The sequence below is a fragment of the Squalius cephalus genome (genome assembly GCF_949319135.1).
Source record: "Squalius cephalus genome assembly, chromosome: 6".
In the NCBI taxonomy this organism is placed as follows: Eukaryota; Metazoa; Chordata; class Actinopteri; order Cypriniformes; family Leuciscidae; genus Squalius; species Squalius cephalus.
In genome coordinates, this window is record NC_137127.1 from 44,575,495 (window position 1) to 44,600,090 (window position 24,596).

The 24,596-nt window shown below is 40.1% G+C and overlaps 2 protein-coding genes across 10 annotated transcripts in view; both read right to left on the bottom strand.

Annotated features, from left to right (window-relative positions):
• On the bottom strand, positions 1 to 11,071 carry dact3b (dishevelled-binding antagonist of beta-catenin 3b). The gene is made up of 4 exons (XM_079874815.1): positions 10,587 to 11,071; positions 3,485 to 3,620; positions 2,829 to 2,921; positions 1 to 2,399 (listed from the first exon to the last, which is right to left on the bottom strand). The coding sequence occupies exons 1-4, from the start codon at positions 10,794 to 10,796 to the stop codon at positions 1,051 to 1,053; spliced, it is 1,788 nt and encodes a 595-aa protein (XP_079730941.1). The 5' UTR covers positions 10,797 to 11,071; the 3' UTR covers positions 1 to 1,050.
• Positions 11,072 to 11,924: 853 nt separating this feature from the next.
• Positions 11,925 to 24,596, bottom strand: part of gramd1bb (GRAM domain containing 1Bb) — a 150,350-nt gene continuing 137,678 nt past the window's right edge. For 7 of the 9 annotated variants that reach the window (XM_079874363.1, XM_079874361.1, XM_079874362.1 and 4 more), the window contains 12 exons: positions 24,030 to 24,145; positions 23,661 to 23,832; positions 23,388 to 23,580; positions 22,468 to 22,614; positions 20,580 to 20,698; positions 20,340 to 20,482; positions 19,201 to 19,304; positions 17,844 to 18,038; positions 17,661 to 17,751; positions 17,025 to 17,132; positions 14,752 to 14,875; positions 11,925 to 14,672 (listed from right to left, as the gene is read on the bottom strand). In XM_079874363.1, coding sequence (XP_079730489.1) covers positions 14,583 to 14,672; positions 14,752 to 14,875; positions 17,025 to 17,132; positions 17,661 to 17,751; positions 17,844 to 18,038; positions 19,201 to 19,304; positions 20,340 to 20,482; positions 20,580 to 20,698; positions 22,468 to 22,614; positions 23,388 to 23,580; positions 23,661 to 23,832; positions 24,030 to 24,145 — 1,602 coding nt within the window. In that variant the 3' untranslated portion in view covers positions 11,925 to 14,582. The remainder of the gene's footprint in view (positions 14,673 to 14,751; positions 14,876 to 17,024; positions 17,133 to 17,660; positions 17,752 to 17,843; positions 18,039 to 19,200; positions 19,305 to 20,339; positions 20,483 to 20,579; positions 20,699 to 22,467; positions 22,615 to 23,387; positions 23,581 to 23,660; positions 23,833 to 24,029; positions 24,146 to 24,596) is intronic. The other 2 variants (XM_079874367.1, XM_079874366.1) reach the window with 1 other exon arrangement.

Below are 24,596 nucleotides of genomic sequence, written 5' to 3' on the forward strand. Positions count from 1 at the left end.
CTCTATTTCACTGTCTTGTCATTAATCAAGAACAAAATAACTTAAAATGGCTTATTAAGTGGGGGGAAAGCTAAAATATATAGCTATAGTAATGAAAGAAAGAGATTTAGGGGCATGCCAGACAACGTGAAGCTGAGGAAAGTGATTTAGAAACATTACAGACTCATGGTCTTTTTAAAGGCATAGTTGACCACAAAATTAAAATTATGTCATTATTTACTCAGCCTCTTGTCATTTCAAACCTGTATGACTGTCTTTCTCATGTGGAAGAAATATTTTGAAGAAGTCAAATATTGTCATGGTCACCAACATTCTTCAAAATATTTATTCCACATGAGAAAGAAAGTCATACAGGTTTGAATACAGTTGATACAGTTTTGTTGTCCATTCACTTCCATTGTGTGGACAAAATACAATATGTTCTTTTTGTGTTCGGCAGAAAAATGAAAGTCATACAGGTTTGGAATAACATGAGGGTGAGTAAATGATGACAGAATTTGTTCCTTTAACACATCTGATATGATCCCTTAATGGGTTTGGTGTGCTTTGTGGGTTTGCTTTGTATCTTGTGGTTGCGTCTCATCAAATCTTTTATTTACCAGAAGAAAGATACAAGAATCCCAGAAGTGAAAATCAAAAAAACAAGATACAGCAAGAAACAAAGAGGGGACGGACTTATAAACAAATCTGAATCCGGTTTAGTCTGGTGGCACGTCAGAGCTTCCGAGTCCAAACGCTCTGTCGGATCTCAAAAGCAAACAACAAACTGTGCTAATATACACTCACGGTATGCTGTAGTACTACTGAAAAATCTTGATGCTAACCTTATCATCTTCTGAATCGTTCAAATATTGTTGTCTGGGACACCATGAGCACCGTGAGTTTTTAAAGTTTGAATGAAGAGTGGTCATAAACGTCTGTTGGGTCAGTATTCTCACTTGAAACGGAGTAGAAGCTTGGACCCGGAAACAGTATTCAATATGTCACGACTTAACAAGCAGATTAAGAGAAGATTTCGAATGAATTTAGTGGAGAAATAGGCAGAGATGTTCATACAGTGGTCATTAGTTTGAGGGAGCCTGAACGAAAACGCATGATCTTCTTTTTGAGCGCATGTGAGGCTTTAATCTTGACCACATCATTGGAGGGATTCTGTGAGGACGAGGAGGAGGAAGGGGGCAAACGTGGAGGAAGTTGTTGAGGCCAGACCAGCCCTCCGCTCTCATCTGAGTCACTGGACACTGAACTGGTCCCTGGAGAGAAAGTCTCACTCAGACTGGAGTCGGAACCATTGGGCGGCGCAGGAGCGGCCTCTGTCCGCTCTTGCAACCTCTGGTTCTGCTCCACAAACTGAACACTAGCGTGTTTGACCGGTAAATGATTTCCGCTGAGTTCATGCACATCCTCTCTGAATATCCCCTCATCCTCTTCTTGACTGAGATCTGCAGTGGAGCACCAGAGTCGCTGATTGGATGGGTGAAATTCATCACTATGATGCCTGCCGATGTCCCGTCCCACAGTATGATATTTGTGCTCCGGTTGGGCGGCCCATCCTTGAGAGACGCAACTGTCCTCAGACCGAGAGCGGCAGGTCGACTTGGTTTGTCTCTCTCCTAGAGTTGTCCACCTTTCCTCCGGAACCCTTCTGGTTAGGGAACGAAGAAGAGCCCACTTTTGAGATGGAATCGGCTGGTGTTGTTCACGGGACGGTACGCAGGTGTGATTGCAGCAGGTGTGAATGTGTGGTTTCATAGTATCTGACATCGTGGGACGACGTTTGTTGTAAACCGGTTGATGACGAGGCGAGTCGTTGCTGCTGTCGTAAACTTCTTTAACTCCATACTGATTAATTTCTAAGGAGGATTCTGGCTCCTCACTGCTTAGGGAAGTTGGTCCAATCTGAGCACTGGGAAGGTTCATGTAATATCTGTCTTGGGTCTCGCCCTCATTCACTTCCTCTGAGAGCGGTGCCCATTCCTGCCATTCCGATTGGTCAAGTGAAAGCTGTGGGTAACCAGGAGGGTAATTGTGTAAGTCTTGCCACCGATCGGGCTCAGAGTCGAGTCCTGCTGTAGATCTGAAGTGTCGCCGCTGCAGGAGTCTCAGGATGTACGTCTCCACACGCATAGCCTGCTGGATGTCCTCTTCGGTGGGGCCGTCATCTATCTTCACTGTAGGATCAGCCTGAGCATCAGAAGTGAGGCTCATCTCGGCTGTAAGGCTTTCATTCCCATCAGCAATCTGATCTGTAACCCACTGAGGGCTTTCTTCATCTTCTTCTTCATCCTCTATTCCCTCTGCAATACCCTCCAATGGGGGGTATGGGGCAGAAAATGAGCGGGGAAGGCTGGCATGTACTGTGGGCTCCATATGACCCTCCCAGTCCAGCATGTAGGCATCTGTCAGCAAGTGAAAAAATTAATGATTTTATGAGAAATAAAACTAGTTCTAAACACCATGGGTTTTCAAACTTTCTGATGTCAAGGACCTCAAGTATGATGATCCCCTTGCAAACGACTCCCTTCTTCAAAAGCAGCTAGGCCTAAGTTTTATTGTAGACACTTTTATACTGTGTGGGTAAAATGTAATAATTATATTATCAAGACCACAAGTTTTAATTTAATTTTGTTTTAATACCTTTCCCCCTCAATTTGCCCCAAGCACCCACCTTGCAGGGTCTATGGGCATCAATTTGAAACCCCTTAGTTTAAATCACAAAATACTCATAGGTCCACAGGGTAATTCATAGTACTGAGAGTACAAATTAATGCTCTGATATAGAATAAACTAAAACGTGGGTGTGAGATGTGATTAAAAGAAACACTCACCCATAGATCTGGGCCTGTGACAGGAGGCAGTGAGTTTTGGAGAGGAGCAGGAACGCAGTGGAGGAGACAGACTTTCACTTTGCTCATAAAACCCTGAGGGGTCAAGATAAGTTGAAATCTTATTTTCAATGTTATCAGCTTTCATTCTATTATTCACAACATCTGAGTGTACGTTTTTCACATGTGTAACCAATACGCCTCACTATTAAAAATGACTTTACATGGCAACACATTTCCTGACACAAAACCAGCTCATTGCATACTGTAACTAGGTGTGCGCAATACTGTACATCCGTGACCATATCGGAAGTGGGAAATGGTTGGTGTCAGAATGGTTAGGTTGATGTGAGAAGCAGAAGCTTGGATTACTCTTTTTCTGTATGAGGTTACACAAGTATTCAAGAAGTTCACACACAATTCTACTGTTCTTCTTCTGAAACATGTAAACTCAAGATCAGAGCTTTAGGAACACAAAAGCAACAGCAGCCTATATATTTAACATTGTCCCATCTCATCTGTTATAACACCAACTATACCAAATATCGGGTTTTGACCAACATTTTTGTGCATCTGTACATAGTAAAATATATCCACAACAAGTGTGCAATTTTGCAGAACACTATCTGGAATAAATGATTCTTAGAGTCATGGAGTACCTGAGCTTGATGTGCTGGGACTGTCCAAATCCTCCTCTGTATTCTGCTCACATATGAGTCCTGTATCCATCCTCAACTCACTGAGCTGCTGTTGCAGTGCCAGCATCAGCAGACTGGGGGCACCCTGGAGCCGGTTCTGCAGGGTACAACAGAAAGGTCAATAGTGAGGGCAAGTAAAAATGAATGCATTTGGCAGACACTTTTATTGTGACTTGCATTGCATTCAAGCTTTACCTTTGATCAGTTCATGCATTTACTGAGAATAAAACCCATAACCTTGACTTTGGGAGCACTCATGCGTTAATGTTTGAGCTACAGGAATGCAGTAACCCAATACAAACACAATAACAGACAGATGTTGCTTTTCCACTGTGTGGCAAGACTCGGGTTGGCATGAGTCGGCTCGGCATGGCTCGCTTTACTTTGGCTCGACTGGCTTTACTTTACCCCTTCAAAGTGGATGGGATTATAGACTGATCGTTATGGTTGCGCCACCACCTCGTCTACTGACCCCGATACAGTCATTTTTTTTCAAGTTGCATGTGACCGTCGTTTAAAGCAAGTAGTTTAAAAAAGTTGTGCGAACAAATGATACTGCGGTAGCTGTTGCTGACTATTCAAATCTAGAGGGTTTGGAGTCTCGTGTCGCAAATCCAATGACGCTGGTAGTGACGATTCTCAGCGATCTGCAGTGTTTACACGTCACATTTTAGTATCGGTACGGCAGAACCTCAACCTAAAAAAAGAACCAGGTACTAGGTACTGTACATAGTGGAAACCCCCCAAAAGTGAGCGGTACCGAGCCATACCATGCAGTGGAAAAGCGCCAATACAAGCACATACATATAGCTGAGAGGACAGTAGTAGGGTGCATCAGCATAATATAGTTAATATATAGTTAATTTTTTTTCCCCATATTAACTTAATGTATGCCCTAGATTGCCATTACTCGCCCGCAGGCTTACTGCATAAAACACTGTTAAATCTTAAATAATTTAAAAGGTCCGTTATATTACAGCCCTAAAAACTGCTCTCTTGAATAAATGAAAATAGTAATAATAATGTATTGTGCATCTGCATTAGAATAATCTATAATTATTTGCGTGACAGATGGATGTAAGATGGTTTGGATAGAAAGCTTCAAGCACAGGTGTTTGTGTGCATGTCACCAGTGTAGTGTGTGCACCACTGACAGCAGTATATGCATATGCACCAATCCCAGAACATCAATAATTTACCAAAGACAGGACAGTTACTATTGAGTATGCTATTTTTTAATCCTGTGGCTCTGGTTTTGTTTCAGGACCTAGTTTCATTCTCCCGACAGCTAGATCAAAACACATTGTGGTTGGCACCATATTGCAAGTGAACCTGTGTTTAATGCAGTCTGGGTCTGGGTTTTATTTAAGTTTTGTTCATGGTTTAGTTTGTCCAGATTTTGTCCATGCATCACAGTACGTTCCACACCTGGCCTGAATCACCGCTCAGTGAGTATTTTTGGTTTCTTGTTATATTACGCTGGTCTATGACGCAAAGGTGGTTCAACTTGGGTCATTATTTTAACCACTTTCAGTTCAGTGTTCTCTCAGTTCTCTTCCCCCCCATAATAAAGGGTATAATGATGACAACCAATGTTTGGGTGTAGAGATCCAAGACAGATGTGAGAAATAGACAGGAGAGATTTTTCAAAAGCTAATAAAACAAATTTTTCAGTGGACTTTCAACAATTTAGGTTGAGACAGGCTGATGCACAAGGTTAAGATATGTTTGGAATAACTTTGCTTTATATAACATGGAGGCTTGCCACAGTAATAACGGTTACACTCGTATGACGGACAATCAAGGTATAAAATTATATTTAAAGAGGAGACATGAGTATGAGTGAAACTTAATTGACATTAGTCATTATTTTGATGTATAGAAGAGCCTTGAAGGTAGGTTAGGCAAACACTTTTTGTTTTTCTGGTTAAAACTCTTTTCACATCTCTTCACATTCCACACGTTACTTCACTTACATAGTCCATGAATGAGTAAATGAAAACAAGTGAGTGAATTCGGACACTGATTGCACTGGAAGCGCTCACAGTGAATGGGTATTTTCTAGCGCAGGGCTGGTCAACTCTGGCACTTCAAGATCCACTTTCCTGCAGCGTTCAGCTCAAACCCTGATTCAAATCACATGTATCTTTCTATTAATCCTCAAGACATTGATTAGCTTGTTCAGGTGTGTTTGATGGGGTAAGAGCTAAACTCTGCAGGAAAGCCAGAGTTGCCCACACCTTCTCTAGTAGCTAGCCGTTGAGTGTACATCAGTGTACACTCGTTATTGAGGTGCATTATGGGACTGAATGAGTGTACTGTATGAGTGTTCAGCCAGCAGCTATCACCCTTACCCCTTCTCCACCGAGGCAGTTTGAGTGCTGGTTCAGAGCCAGAGCCTAGTTTCAAACCAGTTCTTTGTCTTTCGACACCCAAAGCACCAGCTCTGAACCAGGAAAAGTGGTTTGTAAGTAGCACCAATACATTGCTGGTCTAGAAGAGTCGCTTGTGTCAGGGGCTGGGGGCGGGGTTACCGTGACCAACAAGATGAACAGAAACTTGTAACCCCCATTTTTAAATAGCAGCTAATCGAGCTAATAGCAGCTCGACTGTAATCTCAGTCTATGCGAATCACGGCGAGCTGCACGAACGTGTTGGATTCGCCGTGTTTGGATGCCGATGTAGGTTCGCAAAGCCATGAGCATCAATAATAAAGCAACGACTGCCATTGTTGATGGAAAGCTTGTTCGAGATGCATTGCTGGGTAACATGAGATGTATACAGGGACGTAAGACCTGGCTCTGTGGTGGCTCTCTGGCCTGTGGAAAGGCAAACTTGTTCTTAGAAGGCTCGTCAGTCGAACCAACTCCGAACCGACATTAGCTCTGGCTCTGAACTAGCACCCGGTTCATGCTGGTGGAAAAGGGGCACCTGTAGCTCAAGACTGGTTGCCCACTGAAGCTAAGGAGGGTTGAGTCTGGTTAGTACCTGGACTGCTGTTGGAGGAGGTGTTAGTGAGGCCAGCAGGGGGCGCTCATCCTGTGATCTGGGTCTGTGTGGGTCCCAACACCCCAGTATAGTGATGGGGACATTAAACCGAGGTCCTCACTCTCTGTGGTCATAAAAAATCCTAGGATGTCCTTCAAAAAAGTGTAGAGGTGTAACCCCGGCATCCTGGCAAAATTTGCCCATTGGCCTCTGTCTATCATTGCCTCCTAATTGTCCCCATTTACTGATTGGCTTCATCAATCTGTCTCCTCTAAATCAATAAGCTGGTGTGTGCTGGGCGTTCTGGCGCAAAATGGCTGCCGTCGAATCATCCAGGTGGATGCTAAACATTGGTGGTGGTTGAGGGAGATTCCCCTCTTCCATATGTAAAAGCACTTTGAGTACCCAGAAAAGAGCTATATAAATCTAACAAATTATTACTCAATGTTGTTGACACCACAACAAATGGCCGTCGAGTCAAATAGTATATAATGGTATTGGGGAGCGATTTAGGACACAGCATGCTAACGTCTCAGACACATGTGTCCTTAATTTTTGGTTCAACTAATCCCTTAATTATGTACATTAATCATTTATTTTCACTTTATTTTTTCAGCCTAATATTCTTTTTAGTAATACCAGTATAATCGGTATTGTGAAAATTATGATATCATGGCAAATCTTTTGCCTTTTAATGTTTTATTCTCTACATTATCCAATTTTTCATCTATTAGTAGGCCCATAAGGGAACCTACACACTGGAGAACACAGAGCGTTTGATGGCTGAGACTGCGTTAGATCCATTTTAAGGGTTTGGAAAGATATAATCAGTTTGAAATCAAGTGGAAATACAGCAAATTGGATTTCAAAAAGCATAACCAGACCTACCTCTCTGAAATTCTCATTGGCAACTGCATCAGAGATAAGTTAACATTTTCTGATATTTGAGTCAAATGATGGAGCACTGCTTTCTTCTATGTTCTTACAACACACCGTTTCCATTGAAATCAGCAGGTTTGCATCACTGCTTGAATTCACCTGGCCATTCTACATGACAAAAATAAGACTTAAAGAATGTGTTCTTAGAATTGAATCGCTCATAAAACCATGGCAACATGGTTTAGCGGCTGAGGTCAAAGCTCAAGCGCATGAGAGAAAATGACAAGTATAGAAAGGAAAAACAGAGGACAAAGACAGAGAGAGAGAGAGAGAGAGAGCGAGAGAGAGAGAGGACCAGAAATACATTCAATACGATTTCCAATGTGTCAGTGTGTCGGGGGTGTGTGTCCCCCCCCACCCCACACCCACACCCCCACACACCCACACCCCCACTGAAAACAGTTTAGATGATTTCAGAGCTAATATCAGCTATTCTCTCTGAAGTCTGACTCCACCTCGTCTTGTGTTCCCTTGGAGATCTTTGATTCTGCTTCATGATTAACTGTCGTGCGACGGATCAGCTGGTTCGGTGTCTCGCCCTCAGAGGCCTCACGCACAAAAGCATGCAGAAGGCAGCAGTCTATTTGATTATCACAGAAACAGACAGGACCTGAGGGAGATCAGGCTGCATGTGTATTCTCATTATCCGGATGCCGTGAGCGCCTTGCCTTTAATGTGCCAAAATGGGACACACAACCAGCATCCTACTTCTACACACACGTACACACACACACACATACCACCCTGCCCCCACTATATCAGCTTACACACACATCAACATAACAGTCCTGAAGTCCAAAATACATCTCTAAACTGCACTAATCCACACATCCACAGCAACTACAGCAGGAAAACTTTGGCCTTGAGGGTTGATGTGTGTTTGAACAGATGTATGTATGTACTGTACAAACTAGCTACTGTAATGCAAACACTGCTGGGTTCTCAACTACAAAGCTGAACTACAAATAAACTGGTTTATTTGCAATCTTTGTTTGTGAACTGGTTTAAAGCGCAGAGATTAACATGAAAAAACTGGGATGAGTTATAAGAATTTTTCACAGTTACATTGCTAATTATATAATTAGAGGGTGCATGTGTAATTACATGTTACCCACAGGGCTGTGAGTGTGAGTGTGAGTGTGTGTGTGTGTGTGTGTGTGTGTGTGTGTGAGCACTCCATCCTCGCTGTAGTTGCCTGAGGACTAGGAGATCAAATTGGATCCATTCTAATTGGTTAATTAACAGCTGAATTTTTAATCAGTCAGGAAAACAAAACAGATAGATAGATAGATATATAGATAGATAGATAGATAGACAGACAGACAGATAGATAGATAGATAGATAGATAGATAGATAGATAGATAGATAGATAGATAGATAGATAGAACGATAGATCAATAGATAAAACATCAGATAGATGTATAGATAGAACGAACAAACGATAGATAGATAGATAGATAGATAGATAGATAGAATGACAGAACGATAGATAGAACAACAGATAGATGTAGGCTATAGATAGAACGATAGAAGAGATAGATAGAACGATAGAACGATAGATAGATAGATAGATAGATAGATAGATAGATAGATAGATAGATAGAACAACAGATAGAACGATAGAAGAGATAGATAGAACGATAGAACGATAGAACGATAGATAGATAGATAGATAGATAGATAGATAGATAGATAGATAGATAGATAGAACAACAGATAGAGATAGAACGATAGATAGAACGATAGATAGAACGATAGATAGATAGAACGATAGATAGATAGATAGATAGATAGATAGATAGATAGATAGATAGATCATAGATAGATAGATAGATAGATAGACTCCTGCTGACTGAACTGAAGGATGTTTCCGGTGGTCGCTGAAGCGGAGCGCGTGGCCGCTGACAGCTCATTTGGGTGATGCGTCTCGAGCGCACACGCACGCGCCCGTCCCGCGAGAGTCTGACTTATTAATATTCCGCTCCATGCGCCTTTTGTCTGATCCATCTATGGGGGAGAAACTCCGGGGAAAAGAGAGGCCACAGCTAATTTGATTTCTCTCACCACCTTATCACCGGCCTTTTATTGAAAACTGAGTTAGAGTGAGGTCCGAATCCCTGCAGGCAGACATTCTGATGGACAGGTACCCAGGAGGGACTATGCGCTCTGTTAGTTTATTAATATCACTTTGATAAACACTGCTTCCACTTATGTAGACGAAATACGGAGTTTAAAATAATAATAATTAAAATATAAATATTAACCCAACCTGTTTCGTCAACGAAATTTAAGACTTTAATTTTTTAAGCCATATAACTCTTAATGATAATTAGACAACAACATAACATTTAATATAATATATATTTAAAACAAGAAATTCATAGCTTAATATTTCTAGGGGTAGGAATTGATAAATCCATATACGAAACGAACAATGGATAGTTAAAGGACCACACGCCCCGCCCTCTTTCCATTTGCACATCAATCACAGCTGTCAAAAACATTCACGTGCTGTGAAAAGAAATGGTTTTTTATTTATACAGCACAAATGCTGCTAAATGGTATCATAGTGGCATATTAGTGTTATAAAACCCATATCGACACACGGCAGTTTTCACGTGCCAATTACGTAACACCAAAAAGTAGATATTTTAAACAAGCCTCTTGTTTTCTACACTCATACACACTAATAAAGGCCCTTTATTGGTAGGCTATCTATGGTTTCATTAAGAACCTTTAACATCCATGGATCCCTTTCATTCCACAAATGGTTCTTTAAATATTCTTTAGGCTATTCTTTTAAGAGCGAAAAGGTTCCTTGGTGGACCAAAAATGCACACAAAAAAAAAAAAAGAAAAAAAAGAAAAAAAGAAACAACAATATATGTATATATATATATATATATATATATATATATATATATATATATATATATATATATATATATATATATTATTATTATTATTTTTTTTTTTTTAAAGTGCACTTGGCTAGAATAATAATGGCAAGACTGCCTGGCACTATACATCAGCATCACTCGTCTTTTCTCAACTTTTCCCAATACTTTGCGAATATCCACATCTCCATAAAGCGCCAGTGACCCGCTGGAGGGAATTCCTGGTTTTCATCACCTACCAGCTGAAGTCTTAAAGTGAGCTGCTCCTGTTCTCTGCTGCTGCGAGCCGGACCCACATCACCCCAGACCGGGCATCCCGGCACCGAGTCCCCGAGCGACAGGGCTCCGAGAACCAGACTCTCCTGCCGCTGCTTCAGGATCTCCAGTTCACACAGCCACGCGAAACTGGCCTCCAGACGCTGTTTAATCCTCCTGTGCTCTTCCATCATCTTCAGAGGAACCCCGAGGTCCACCAGGAGCCTCCTCACTCTTCCCAGCAGAACAAAAGCAATCAATCTTTCAATATGATCTGCGTCAGCCTGCTTCTGCTACAATGTGCACGTTTATCACGTTACAAAGAGACACATATCCATTGGGTTTGAGTGTTTTACCCTAACACGAGCCTCGGTTGCTCATATTCCTGCCGTCGGACGGACAATATTTGGGAATATCAGTTTTGAATTTTTTCCTCTCACATTGCTGTACATTGAGGTGTTCCCTGCTCATTAGAATATTCCGCCCTTTCCGCTGTGATTGGTTGTAAGCTCTCTGACACCGCCCTCCTGAGGATCTCCCACGCTCTCATTGGTCACTCCTCTGCAGATTCATTTGCATGCAGACCATGGCGGTCTTCGTGAGCTCAAGCATGGGCGGGATGAATGGATGAACGAACGAATGAATGAATGAATGGACGCCGAGAATATTAATTTGTCTGGTGCGTGACCGACCGACAGGCCAGACGACAGGGAAATTCATGCGTGGATGACTTAATAAGGATAATTAATGAATACTTGGTTATTACATGGGACATTGTCATTTGCAGGGAACTGGAGCAAGCCGTCATTCATTTCGACCTGGATATTTTTAGATATTGGCATTGACTTCGATTAAATGAATGTTTATTTTTTTGGAATTAAAATATGTGTGTATATATATATATATATATATACATACAAAATTGAATATTAAAAATATTTTATATTTATATTTATATACATTTAAAATTATGTAGGCATATACGATTTATTTGAACAAAATAAAAATCTATTAGGCTATGCGTCTGGCTATTACGTAATGAAAGGATTGGGTTATGTCTCCATCGCGTGGCTAGACATGATAATGTACACACTCTCTCTCTCTTGTGTGGGAAATAGTAAGTTTCCATTTTAATGAGGTGTTAAAAGCTTTGACTCAGCTTCAGGCACACTTCCAAAAGCATGATGCAATTTTGTCTGTGTGTGATATTAGCATACTTGTAACACTGCATTTGAGAAAACAAGTACAATTTAGTAGTAACATTTCTGTGGGGAAACTTCAAGGGGAAAAGGGGCATTCAGAATAAAACTCGCAAGGCATTTTCCCAGTGTTGTTTTATTATTATTATTTGTTGCACTCTGTCTACTTCACATAGATCAGAGAGCCACTGAATCAGAGCTTCTATTAGACAAAAGTTGTTGGAAGAATGGAAAACTGTGCACAGCACAGCTCTGCTTCCTATATCAGTGAACACTGCACGTATTGTCATATACATACAGTGCGTATGGAAACATGTACAAACCAGCCTGGTCTAGAGATAAAAATAGATCTAAAAAGAAAAAAAAATACAGCAAGTCATTGCTACAGCAGTTAAGTTATGGGATGCCATAGATGGACATCTACAGAAATCAATCAGAACACTTTCAAGAAAATAAAACAGTTGATTTGTAAGACAGTTTGTTGCCTGGACACAGTTGTCATGTCATTCAAGGAACTACAGCAACGGTACAGTGGAAATGACGTCAGTGGAACGGGTCTAATGCACCGAGTATGATATGAACATTCTAAATATAATTTAGAAGCCTAAATACTTCCTCAATGTAATTTCAGTCTCTAATAGTGACGACACACTTTTCAGTTGCAAAATGCGAACTCAAATCTTTGGTCAGATACATCATGAGAAGTGGCTGCATACGAGCAAGAAGATCAGGCTGAAAGTTAATCGTCATGTTTTTGCTCTGGTGGAGTCAGTAATGTTTTACTCTTGGAGCTTTTAGCAGAAGTGAACGGGTGCTTCACAAAGAATTTCACACACACTTACACACATACAGTACAGTGAACATGATTGTGACGGTCATTCATTTGATTTTCACTCGGTTCCAAAATACCAAACCAAAACGATTCATCGTTTCTCTAAACACGCATAGAAATCAGAACACACACCCAACAACCTATACAGATGCACTCTAATGCCAAAATAAAAGCTCTTAAGATTTATAACTGAGAGAAGATTTTAACAGTGAATAAACCAGAAGGAGAAACTGTCCAAACTGTAATGATCTCAAACTGCGACAAACGTACGCTCTGGAATAAGACGCCGGCTTCAGAGCAACACTACAGATGCACAGCAGAAACTCGATCAGATTCCAAAGCTCTGGACTGTGGAGAACATCATTCAAAACCAGATCTTACATTCATTCATCAATACAATACCATGTAGCTGAAATATTATCATATGTCCCACCGGCAATGTGCCAGCAAACATATATTTACTGTATATCAGGCTTTCTGTCCCACAACGCCTTGACGTAAAGTGCCACATCTCTTCATGCCGTCTAAAATTTTTGTCTGCATAAAAAGGGAATTGTTGCATTTCATATTGTATATAAATAAATTCTACCATCTATAAATACTATATTTGGTTTAGGCTAGAGCACTTGTGCTCTATAAAAATATCATAACTGCCTCCCCATAACTTTTCTTTTATTTGACTGATTTAAAATGACAAAAATATGGGCTACGGCGGGCTAAATTAATAACTGTCGTTTCCCGCAGTGCTTCCTGGTCCAGACTCTCACCTCACAGCAGGGAATATATGGAGGTTTGGGGCTTTCTGAAGCCGGGCGGATGTGTAAACAGACGCCCAGTGGATTGAGCTGCTGGGCAAGAACAAGGCAGTCTGGCTTCATGTGCCGGGAGGAAGTGGAATGATTTCAAACGTCACACAAACACACTTACATTCACCAAAATAGACACCGAATCGAATTACGATACACGTCTCAAACGTGCTTGTGCGTGTTGCTGATGAAAACGCGGTTTAATAATTATAAACGCTTTCCGTCTAGAGCTTTGATAAGTGTCCTATGTACATAAACCAACAATAAATATCTGCAATGACCTCTACGTATATTGAAATATATATTAAATCTTGAATAAAGTATATATTTCAAACATATTCATATATTTTTCCTACATCTTCAAATAAATCAGGAGATATCACAGTTTAGTAATCAAAAACTAACAACGTTTCATCCATCTTCCCGTCTGCGGTGTCCCTTTTCACAGTCTTTCTCTGGTGCAAATACACATTAGCATAATGGTTAACGCTTCACAGAAATGGAAGGTCTCCGTTTTTAGCGCAAATGGCCCTTTTTGCAGAAACTAAGCAGGGAATGAAACCTTCCAGCGCAGGATCATCAAGGGAACCAGCCCTGATGTTATAGTACGAGTGAACTAGATTTCATAATGCTCAGTGATCTCGTTCATCACAGCTCTCGCATGTGGAAAAGGGACAGGGCAGCTGTGGCGTTACTGGTCAAAATCAAGCTAAAAAGATCATTTTCCTCATTCTTGGTACCAATGAACCAATAAAAACACTTCAAAAGAAAGGAGCATGCTCTTCATTTTCCTGACACCCTTCCTCGTGTCCATTCCGTTCCTCTGACAGGAGTGTACAGTAACATCCTCAGAAAGAGAACCTGAAAGAAAGCTGGAACAGCGATGGGTCCGCTCGGACCGTAACCGTCCCACAATTCCACGGGACAGATACGGCCCCGCTTCCCGCGGGTTGACTGGGATCCACTTGGATCGTCCGATGGCAGCGTCTGGTCCATCTCTTCTTCTTCTGGTCTCTATCAAGTGTCTCTTTTGTTTGGTATGCATAGTCAGACACGCACAGATGGGCCCTTTGTTTTTTGCCTTTCGCTCTTATACGTGGCTCTACATTGCACAGCGCTCCCTGGTGGCCTGGAGGGTGACTGTCAGTGATATCGACTCCTCTTCTCGTCCGGGTCCGAGTTGTAATCTCGCAGTCCCGCACCTTTCTGTAGGTTCAGTAAGGAATCCTTCATCTGTGTGGAGACACGTATGCATACTGTTATAATAATCGCGTTCAATAAAATCACGTCAGCGTGTATGCAGACATGTTACCTGATCCAATAACAGTACTGAGGATTTGATGATCTCTCTCCATTTCTGCAGCTCAGCATCATGGTACCTCTGCTGGGACTCCAGGAGCTGTGCCCATTCCATCTGTGTCTGCGGCAGTTTACTGCTAAAACACAAGATACACACACATGGTGACAAGAACACCACGGACCCTATTTTAACGATCTGAAATGCAAGTATCAAACGAGAAACGCAAGTAACTTTGTGGGCGGGTCTCGGGCGCTGTTGCTATTATACCGGCGGGATAAATGACTCTTGCGCTCAACGCAAATCTAAATTGGGTTGGTCTGAAGTAGCTTCATTACTCATAGGTGTGGTTTGGGCGAAATGTGAAATAAACCAATCAGAGCGACATCTCACATTCCCTTTAAGAGCAGGCGCGCTTGTTCCATGGAGGATTGCTATTATAACGGCGGCCGATCACGCCAGGAGCGGTTCACAGCGAGGAGACCGACGTCCTCGTCAGGGCCGTAAAACACAGAGAAGTGACATTGTATGGGGATGGAGAAACACACCCAAATTAGCTTCGGTTAAACAGGCGTATAATAATTTGGGTAAATGTGTAAGCTTTTTTCACATCTTCATGGACACAACAATTATTTCCCTCATGTGTTAATATTTTTCCTTGTATGTATGATTTGCAAAAATGTGAACTGCTGCGTCTGTGTGTAAAGTAGAGAATCAAAGTGTATGCGCGTTGTGCACACGCTACATCATGGCCAAGCATGCGCCCTTAAAATAGCATATGAATAACATGCGCAACGCGCCACTGACTTTAGACAAGGTTTTTCAGGGTCTGTGGCGGAATTGTTTTCTGGAACTGCAAAATAGCACCAGGGAACGTTTGCGCCGGAACATGCCTCCTCTTTTCGCAGAACCGCCCCCCCGGGAGCGCAAGTTCATTCCCTAATTTACCGAAGTGCATCTGTGGAGGGAAAAGTCCGCTGTGCGCGGGTGCAAAATAGGAATGATACATGCGTCGATGTACAAAGTCAATTGCGCTGGGTGCAAGATAGGGCCCCACAACTCAGTGATCTTCATGGGTCTGTTGGGTGAGTTTAAAGGGATAGTTCACCCAAAAATGAACATTACCCCGTGATTTACTCACCCTGAAGCCATCCTAGATGTATATGACATTCTTCTTTCAGATGAATACAATCGGGAGTTATATTAAAAAATGTCTTCTGAAGTGAAGCGATTGTTTTCGTGTAAGAAAAATATCCATATTTAAAACTTCATCGACTAAAATAACTAGCTTTCGGCAGACGGCCGTACGAAAGTCACCAAAAATTGTCTTGCATCCCACAGTGTTTACTGTCTCACATCAATACCACTTAATACAAAAGCATTACATAAATACATGACTGGCTGCTTGTATTAAGCATGGATGAATTTAATTGAGTGACAGTAAAGACATTTATCATGTTACAACAGATTTTTACTAGGGCTGTCAAACGATTAATCGCGATTAATCGCATCCAAAATAAAAGTTTGTGTTTACATAATATATGTGTGTGTATGGAGTATAATTATTTTCTATATATAAAAACACACACATGCATATAAGAAAAATGTGTTATTTATATATAAAATATTTATATATAATATAAATTATATATATAATATAAATATATATACACAGTATATACATGCAAATATTTCTTAAATATATACATGCATGTGTGTGTATTTATATATAGAAAATAATTATACACCGTACACACATGTATTATGTAAAAACAAACTTTTATTTTGGATGCGATTAATCGCGATTAATCGTTTGACAGCCCTAATTTTTACCTAAAATAAATGCTATTCATCAAAGAACCTTGGGAAAAAAAAAATCTATCAAGGTTTCCACAAAAATATGAAGCGGCAAAAACTGTTTTCAACATTGATGACAATAAGAAATTATTCTTGATCAGCAAATCAGCATATTATAATGATTTCTGAAGGATCGTGTGACACTGAAGACGAGTACAATTCGGCTTTGCATCAATCAGGAATAAATTACATTTTAAAATATATTCAAATAGAAAACAGTTAGTTTAAATTGTATTCATATTTGACAGTATTACTGTATTTTTATCAAATAATTTCGTAATCACAAGACACTTTCAAAAACATTCAAAATAATTACTGACTCTAAACTTCTGAATTGTAGTGTAGAAAATTGCTAATTGAAAAATAATGACTTTGCTGATGCAAAGCTCCATCAGAGTGAAGCAGTTTTGGTGTGTGTGTGTGTGTTGTACCTCTCATGTAGGCGTAAGCCCTGCCAGCTGGTGAGGCTCTGTGCAGAATACTCCAGCATCCAGAGTTTATAGAACAGCATCACATTCAGAAACACCAGTAGCACCAGACTGCAGACAGACAACAAACAGCTGAGCACTCCTTCAAGAAGACCATGGACACATTCAGTGAGGAAAACAAAGACAAACGCTGGTCTCGTGATCTTAGTCGAGGAAGTCTATGAAACGTGCCACATACGGCCATACATTTTTGCTGCATTCAATTCAAAGTCAAACGTGAGATATTCCTACTATTGTCCACAGAAACAAAATGGTAATGTTGTTAAATTGTCCATTGCTTTCTATGTTCTAAATTCTAAATTCTGACTTGTTGCGTTGAATTGAGCGCAGCATAAAACTGATAGAGGGGAACCAAGAAAATGGACTAGAATGACAGTATGTGATTTTTTTTAACAGAATGGATAAATATTTGACAACAGTAAGGGAATGTACCTTATACAGATCCTAAGGCCAACCACAAGAGGCAAAACCAAAAAATAAGAAAAAAAACAAGTTTCACCAAGTCAGATTTATAAAAACAAACATAAAAATGAATAAACTCATGTCAGTACTAGTATAAGCAAAATTAGCACTACTTACACAAAGCTGATGATGAGTAATGGTTTGGAGAGGTTGCTGAAAATCCCGGCCCCTGGCGTGTGCTCAGGAATGTGTCTTGTCTGAGTGGAACCTGTGGGCGGAGCACATGCAAATGCAAATGTCATATAAAATTAAACCTAAAATATGTAGTGTTTGTGAGTATTTGGACGTGCATGAGCTCACCTGCCACGTGTTTGATGCGGTGGATGACCTCCTCATCTGTTGGTGTGGTAACAGGGCTGAGAGTCTCATCTAGATGGGCTGTGCGGAGGTGAGCGAGACCCCTTTTCCTCCGCCTCAGGGTGGAGTTCTTCACTGCTTTAGGAGACAGTCTGTGGCTTTCCATTACAGCGTCCTCCATCTTTGCTAACTCCAGCTCTGACAAATCAACAGCGCTTATTTACTGGTATTAATTACTGGTACAGATTTATTTTGGTATTATTTATTTATTTTTAGCCGTGACAAACCACCATTAAAAAGTGGGACTTGATATTATTATGGGCGGAGTTAAATTTTGCTATGGGTGGAGCTTAATTTTGTAGTGGGTGGCGCTCAATATTGCTGTGGGTGGAGCTAAATGTTGCTGTGGGTGGGGCTCAATGTTGTTGAGGGTGGAGCTTAATTGTGTTGTGGGTGGTGCTCAATATTACTGTGGGTGGAGCTAAATGTTGCTGTGGGTGGTGCTCAATTTTGTTGTGGGTGGTGTTCAATATTGCTGTGGGTGGAGCAAAATGTTGTTGTGGGTGGTGCTCAATATTGCTGTGGGTGGAGCTAAAAGTGCCATGGGTGGTGCTCAATATTGCTGTGGGTGGAGCTAAAAGTGCTGTGGGTGGAGCTAAATGATGCTGTGGGTGGTGCTCAATATTGCTGTGGGTGGAGCTAAATGTTGTTGTGGGTGGTGCTCAATATTGGGGTGAAGCCAAATGTTGCTGTGGGTGGAGCTCACTGTTGTTGAGGGTGGAGCTCACTGTTGTTGAGGGTGGAGCTTACAATTGTGCTTGTGGCTTGATATTGTAGTGGATTGGACTTGATGTTGTGGGCAAAAGCTGGAGCTCAATTTTGTTGAGGGTGGGACTCTATATTGTGGGTGGAGCTCAATGTTGTGTATTGGGGCTTGATATTGTTTATTCTTTTAAAAGAAATTAATACTTTTATTAAGCAAGGACACATTAAAATTATCAAACGTGACCATATTTATAATGTTAGGAAAGATTTTTTATTTCAAATAAATGCTGTTCTTTTTTCCTTTAAACATTAAATTAATCAAAGAATCCTGGAAAAATATATATCACTGTTTCCACAAATATATTAAGCAGCACAGCTGTTTTAACATCGATAATAATAAGAAATGTTGTAGAAGGAGCTCAAGTTTGTAATGGGTTGAGCTAAATATTGTTGTGTATGGGACTTGGTATTGTTGCGTGTGGAGTTCTATTGTTGTAGGTGGAGCTCAAGAAGGTTGTGGTTAGGGCTAAAGATAGTTGTAAGTGGAGCTCATTATGGCTGTAGGTGGTTCATAATGGGTGAAATCGAGTCTTACCAAGGCTTTTAAAGTTCTCATCTAGCCCACTCCAGAAGTTCTTCTCAATGAAGCCCTTCACCAGCCCCCACGGCTGCTTCCTGTACCTCAGTTCTGTAGAAACCCTGAAGACAGATGAAGCACGTTAATGTCAACACACACCTGTAGTAGTGACTTTTATAATCCCCATGGAGAAAATTTTGCTTCAATAAGTTTCAACATGCATTCACACAGAAAATAAACAATGTAAATAAAGTTGGGGACATTAAATTTAACATTTATTTTAATAGTCAACAATAATATTGATCTTCCTGCATTGACACCATTATATGAGTACTGAACTGAGCAGGACGATGACATCACGGTTTTCTCCAAAGCGGCTATATATATATATATATATATATATATATATATATATAAATAAATTAACTCAATTAATAACTTTTTTATAACAAAAATGAAACATCACTGAACTTAAGCTGGACTGTGACGCAATTTTCTTCTGAAAACAAACTTCGTTGCATTATTTTCCTGTTATCTCTGTAAAGCTGCTTTGAAACAATCTGTATTGTAAAAAGCGCTATATAAATAAATTTGACAATCTTACGCACTACTCTATCTGTGTCTGATTCAAAGAATGTTAGATCTAACGAGCCATAACTGACGAAAATAAACGCTAATTTCACCATTCCGGTCAAATATTGCGCTGCAAACATCAATAACAGCTTTAAGTTGTAAATGCTGTCTCAAGACCGTGGTATAAGTGGGATAATCTACGGCTAGCTGTGCATTAAGTAATGGATAATGTACATCCAGCCGGTTGTTATCTCAGAATAAACCCAGACAGGGTGATCAGGACTTGATCAGGTCTTTCATCAGCCTGAAGGGGTTTATTCTGAGATAACAACCGGCTGGATGTACATTATCCCGCTTATTAAACGACTACTTGCCACAAGTAAAAAATTAGACACGAAATATTGATCTAAGACTAAATATTTTATTAGCTCTTTAAACAAGTTTACTGCCTGTGGCAAGAAGGATCCTTCTTTTTTTTTTTTTTTTTAACACTGGTATCCTAAATCTCAGAGCCGAAGTTAATAGCGATGATGCCTCTCTCTGTTTGACTTTGGCCATAAAACCACCATCCTGTTCATCCGTACCTCAGCCGACACTTGTTCTTGGCCACACGTGTTAGCATGTAGCGGTTTAGAGTGTAAAAGTAGTCATGGTACGGCACGTCATGAGTGATGACTTCCGCATCAATGATGTAGCACTCACTCTCCTGGCTGGCCTTATACAGGGTCTAATTCAGAGACAAGTTGCATTTCAAACATATTCAACAAAACAAACAATCCAAAGAACAGAACTGAGGAGAAGTGCGGTCCAGATGAACGTCTCACCTGAGTCTCAGTAACTGTGGCTGTTTTAGGAGCCAGTGGGTTGGTCAGGGAGATTGTGTACATGATATCTCTCGTCTGATTTCCCGTATCCTCCTTCTTCCAAGGGTGATACACCACATCTATGAATGAATGTGTGAAAATTGAATGTAGAACCAATACAAGCATTTCGGAAGCAGGGTTATTTTAGTTACCTAATATATATATATAAAATATTGCCCAAAAATCATAGTTGACGTTTGTTTGTTTATTAATATTAATATTCGATAATAATAATATAATTAATTTATTAATAATATTTTGACCATTAAAATGCCTTCTGTAAGACCTATATTGGTATCAAACTTAAGTTGTATTTTTTCTGTCCACCAGAGGGCAGTGTATCAGTCAATGTCAATAGGCAGGCAATGATGTTTTCAGAAGAAAAACACACTGTCACGACTGTCCTTACTTGTCATTTTTCCCTGTTTCTTTGGTAACCCAAAGTAGCGCCACACGTTGCTTTTCAAATTGTCAGGAGTGTAGATTTCGAACTCCTCGTCACGCGTGGTTGTTGTAGGCGTTGGCGCGGCCATTGTTTTGGTATACAAAATAGGCGCTAACCAGGACGCTAACATCACCTACAGGAGCCGCCTACATATATATATATATATATTGATATTATGCTTTGTCACTTTTTCAACTTTAGTTAGTGTGTAATGTTGCTTTTTGAGCATAAAAATATCTCAAAGTTCACTCCAAAGGGAGATATTCTCTTTAACAGAAAACACTTTAAGAACTGCAACAAACGGCTTGTTTTTGACAACAATGCACTTCTTCCAGATTTGGTGTCACAATGTCACTCATTTAAATAATCCCTGGTGATTCCTGGTTGAGCTGCACTAGAGAGGAGATAGAAGCTCCTTCTGGATCACTTTCTGAAACACCAATATGCTATTATTATGGAAAAAAATGGATCCTATACCAGCTTTTCCCTCCAAAAGCATAAGCAGCAGTCAGTGGTTTGACTGAGAAAATTCCAAACCTTCGTTTGTTGTTCTTATACGGTTTTCATTGGTTGTTTTTATTCATAAATGGATGTTGTTGTTTTCATGAAACTGGCTGATAATAAATGGCATTTTAAAGGGATGGTTGATTATGAATTCAGTTTTCTAACTTTAGTTAGTGTAATGTTGCTGTTTGAGCATAAACAACATCTGCAAAGTTACAATGCTCAAAGTTCAAAGCAAAGGGAGATATTTTCTTTTAAAGAAATTGCTTTTTAAGGACTACAACAAACGGCTAGTAGAGAAGCGATTTATAGATTATCAAGACAGAATATGCCAGAATATTGTCTACATGTTGTCACTTCTTCTTGAGTCTCTCCATTGTTCTACCTTCGGTTTGAACATAAAAGGCTAAACATTTTTACATACATACTCTATTCACACTCTTTTTCACATACATACACAGATTTATTTTACATCTTGTGAAAAGGGCATTATACCACCCCTTTAACTAATCGTCAAATTATTTTTATCCCATGCAGGCCTTTTGTAAAATGATGTGATTTGAAAGTAGGCATTGAGGTCCACTCACTGGCCTCGCCACTGATAAAAACTATAATAGTGTCTCAATGATACTAATATAACACTTATCAGAATTATTCTAGACGTGTAGTTAAGTATTGAAACAGGAGATAAATAATACATTTATTAAAATAATAATTTCATCTCAAACTCAAATATTTAATTGGCAAGTAGCCAAGTAATAATCAGGATAATATACCGTGACTTTATAAACCGTGACTTTATTGATGAATAAACCTCCTCATGGTCTTGATCGCTCTATCAGAGTTTATTTTGGATCATCTATCAGTTCAGTGAGATGAGATGTTTATGAGGGTTCTGACCTGTGAATCTCCTCTGGTCCATAAAGTCTGTCATGAACTGGGACTCCGTGAAGAGGATGCCGTACAGCTTATCAACACTGAATTTATACACCTCGTTAATGTAGTGACGGCCATTCAGATCCTCGTGGAACGCTTGAACCTCATCTCCTGAACACACATTCAAGAAACACATAAAGATGAACTGTACTGCACTACTCAAGTATTGCCATCAAATTATGTGTAGAGTCTCTGTTCGCAGTTCAAATTACATTTCCATAGTAAGACAGAATATGTATTTATGACTTCTGAATATGTATCTACATGTATTGATAAAATTAATACAAATTGACAACATTTTTGTGTTGCTTCCAAACTGTGGAAACATTTTGATATTTGATTTGAAAATGTGAAAGAGTGCACTTTATATTGTAATGTTTATATTTTAAACATTTTACATACATATATATACTAGAACATATTCACCCTCTATTCAAATATTATATATATATTTTTTTTTTAAAGATTTTGTAAGCACATTGCTTGAAGTCAATTATTTTATGAAACATGCCAAATTGTGCAGGCATCATTTATGACTGTCATACAAAGTTTATGTCATGCAAAAACCAGAGAGAGCCAACAAAATACTAATAACAGTTTCTAATCAAATAGTAGCAGGCCCTGGTATTTCAGATTTCAGCTATTGACCGTATGTACCGCAATAACTGTGTGTCTGTGAGATGACAAACCTTACATTTGAACTTATTCACTTATTTATATATACTTATTTATTCACGCTTTCACTTACAAAAGAGGAACAGAACAAGTGATTCATCTTAAGGAGGCAGTAACTCACGAAGTGCTAGCAATATAGTTTCAAACAAGCTAGAACAGGGAGGAATATAAGAAACAGTGAAAGCATAGAAGAAAGCATTTTTTCCAACCTTCATCATGCGTCTCTGAGGAATCACTGAGATCAGTGGGTATATCCTCGTTGTCGTTGAAGTCGAGTGAAGGAGAAGGCACGGGGCCCAGAGGACTCGAGGGTTCGCTGTTCCTCTCCTCCGCCAGCAGAGGGAGTGTCAGCAGATCTCCATCAGCGAGGCAGTCTGTGTACTCCTCAGCTGCAATGTCAAACTGAGACCAGCAGAGGGCACACTTTAACTGTAGTGTCGTAAAACGGCATCTGTGCAGTGCGCTGGAGCTGGTATACTCACAGACAGTGGTGTATCAGTGCTGCTGGGAGGTGTGGTGGAGGTGATGGTGGATTGGGTGATGGATCTCTTGTGTGTCAGAGGTGAACTGTTGTCTTGTTTGTTCTCACTGCTGCTCTTGGATGAGTTATCATTACTGACCTCGTTCTCCTCGGCTGGGATCTCCTCACAGTATCTGAACATGCATAAAGAAGCACACAAAGAAGGAATGTGGCGACCTATGTGCTATATTTGTCCAACATTCATGTCTGTTAAACACCAAATTTGAATATGTGGGGTGCAAGTTGTGAAAGCATGAGGATGGATGCCCCCTAATAGTCGACTAAACGTTAGTTGACAAGAAGCCCTACAAAGCACGCACGTTTAACTCACCCCATTGTGTTGAAATCATCATCAGGCGGCACGTAGTCTTCATCGTCGCTAGTGAGTCCCAGCTCATTGCCGTAGCACTGATGTACAAAGTGCCAGAGCTCTTTAGGGCAGAGTGGCTGAACACAGAGACAGCCGTCATTATGAGCTCAGACATAGCAAATCGTATGTTGTCAATCCAGAAGTTTTGCCGTGTGTACTTGGCAGCATGAAAAAGCAAAGTGCGCTCTTCTAATAATTACTGAAGCTGTCAAACAATTCAGTTCAGCGCAAACTCACCGCACTGCAGAATTTCACTCTCTGTGCTCTCTTGCAAAATATCCAATTATAATAATAATAAAAAGCTGGCTACGCTACACAATGAATCTCTTATTTACATCACATTTACATGTTGTTGGTTATAATTAAAGGATTCGCAAGCGTGCAAAACTTGCGCTTAATAAAAATACATTTTGAGCGGTGTTGAGTGGATTAACATTATTATTATACATTTTATTTAAAGGTGCCTTACATGACACTCAAGGACACCTTACAAACACAATAAAACGATCAACATTAAACAGATAATCA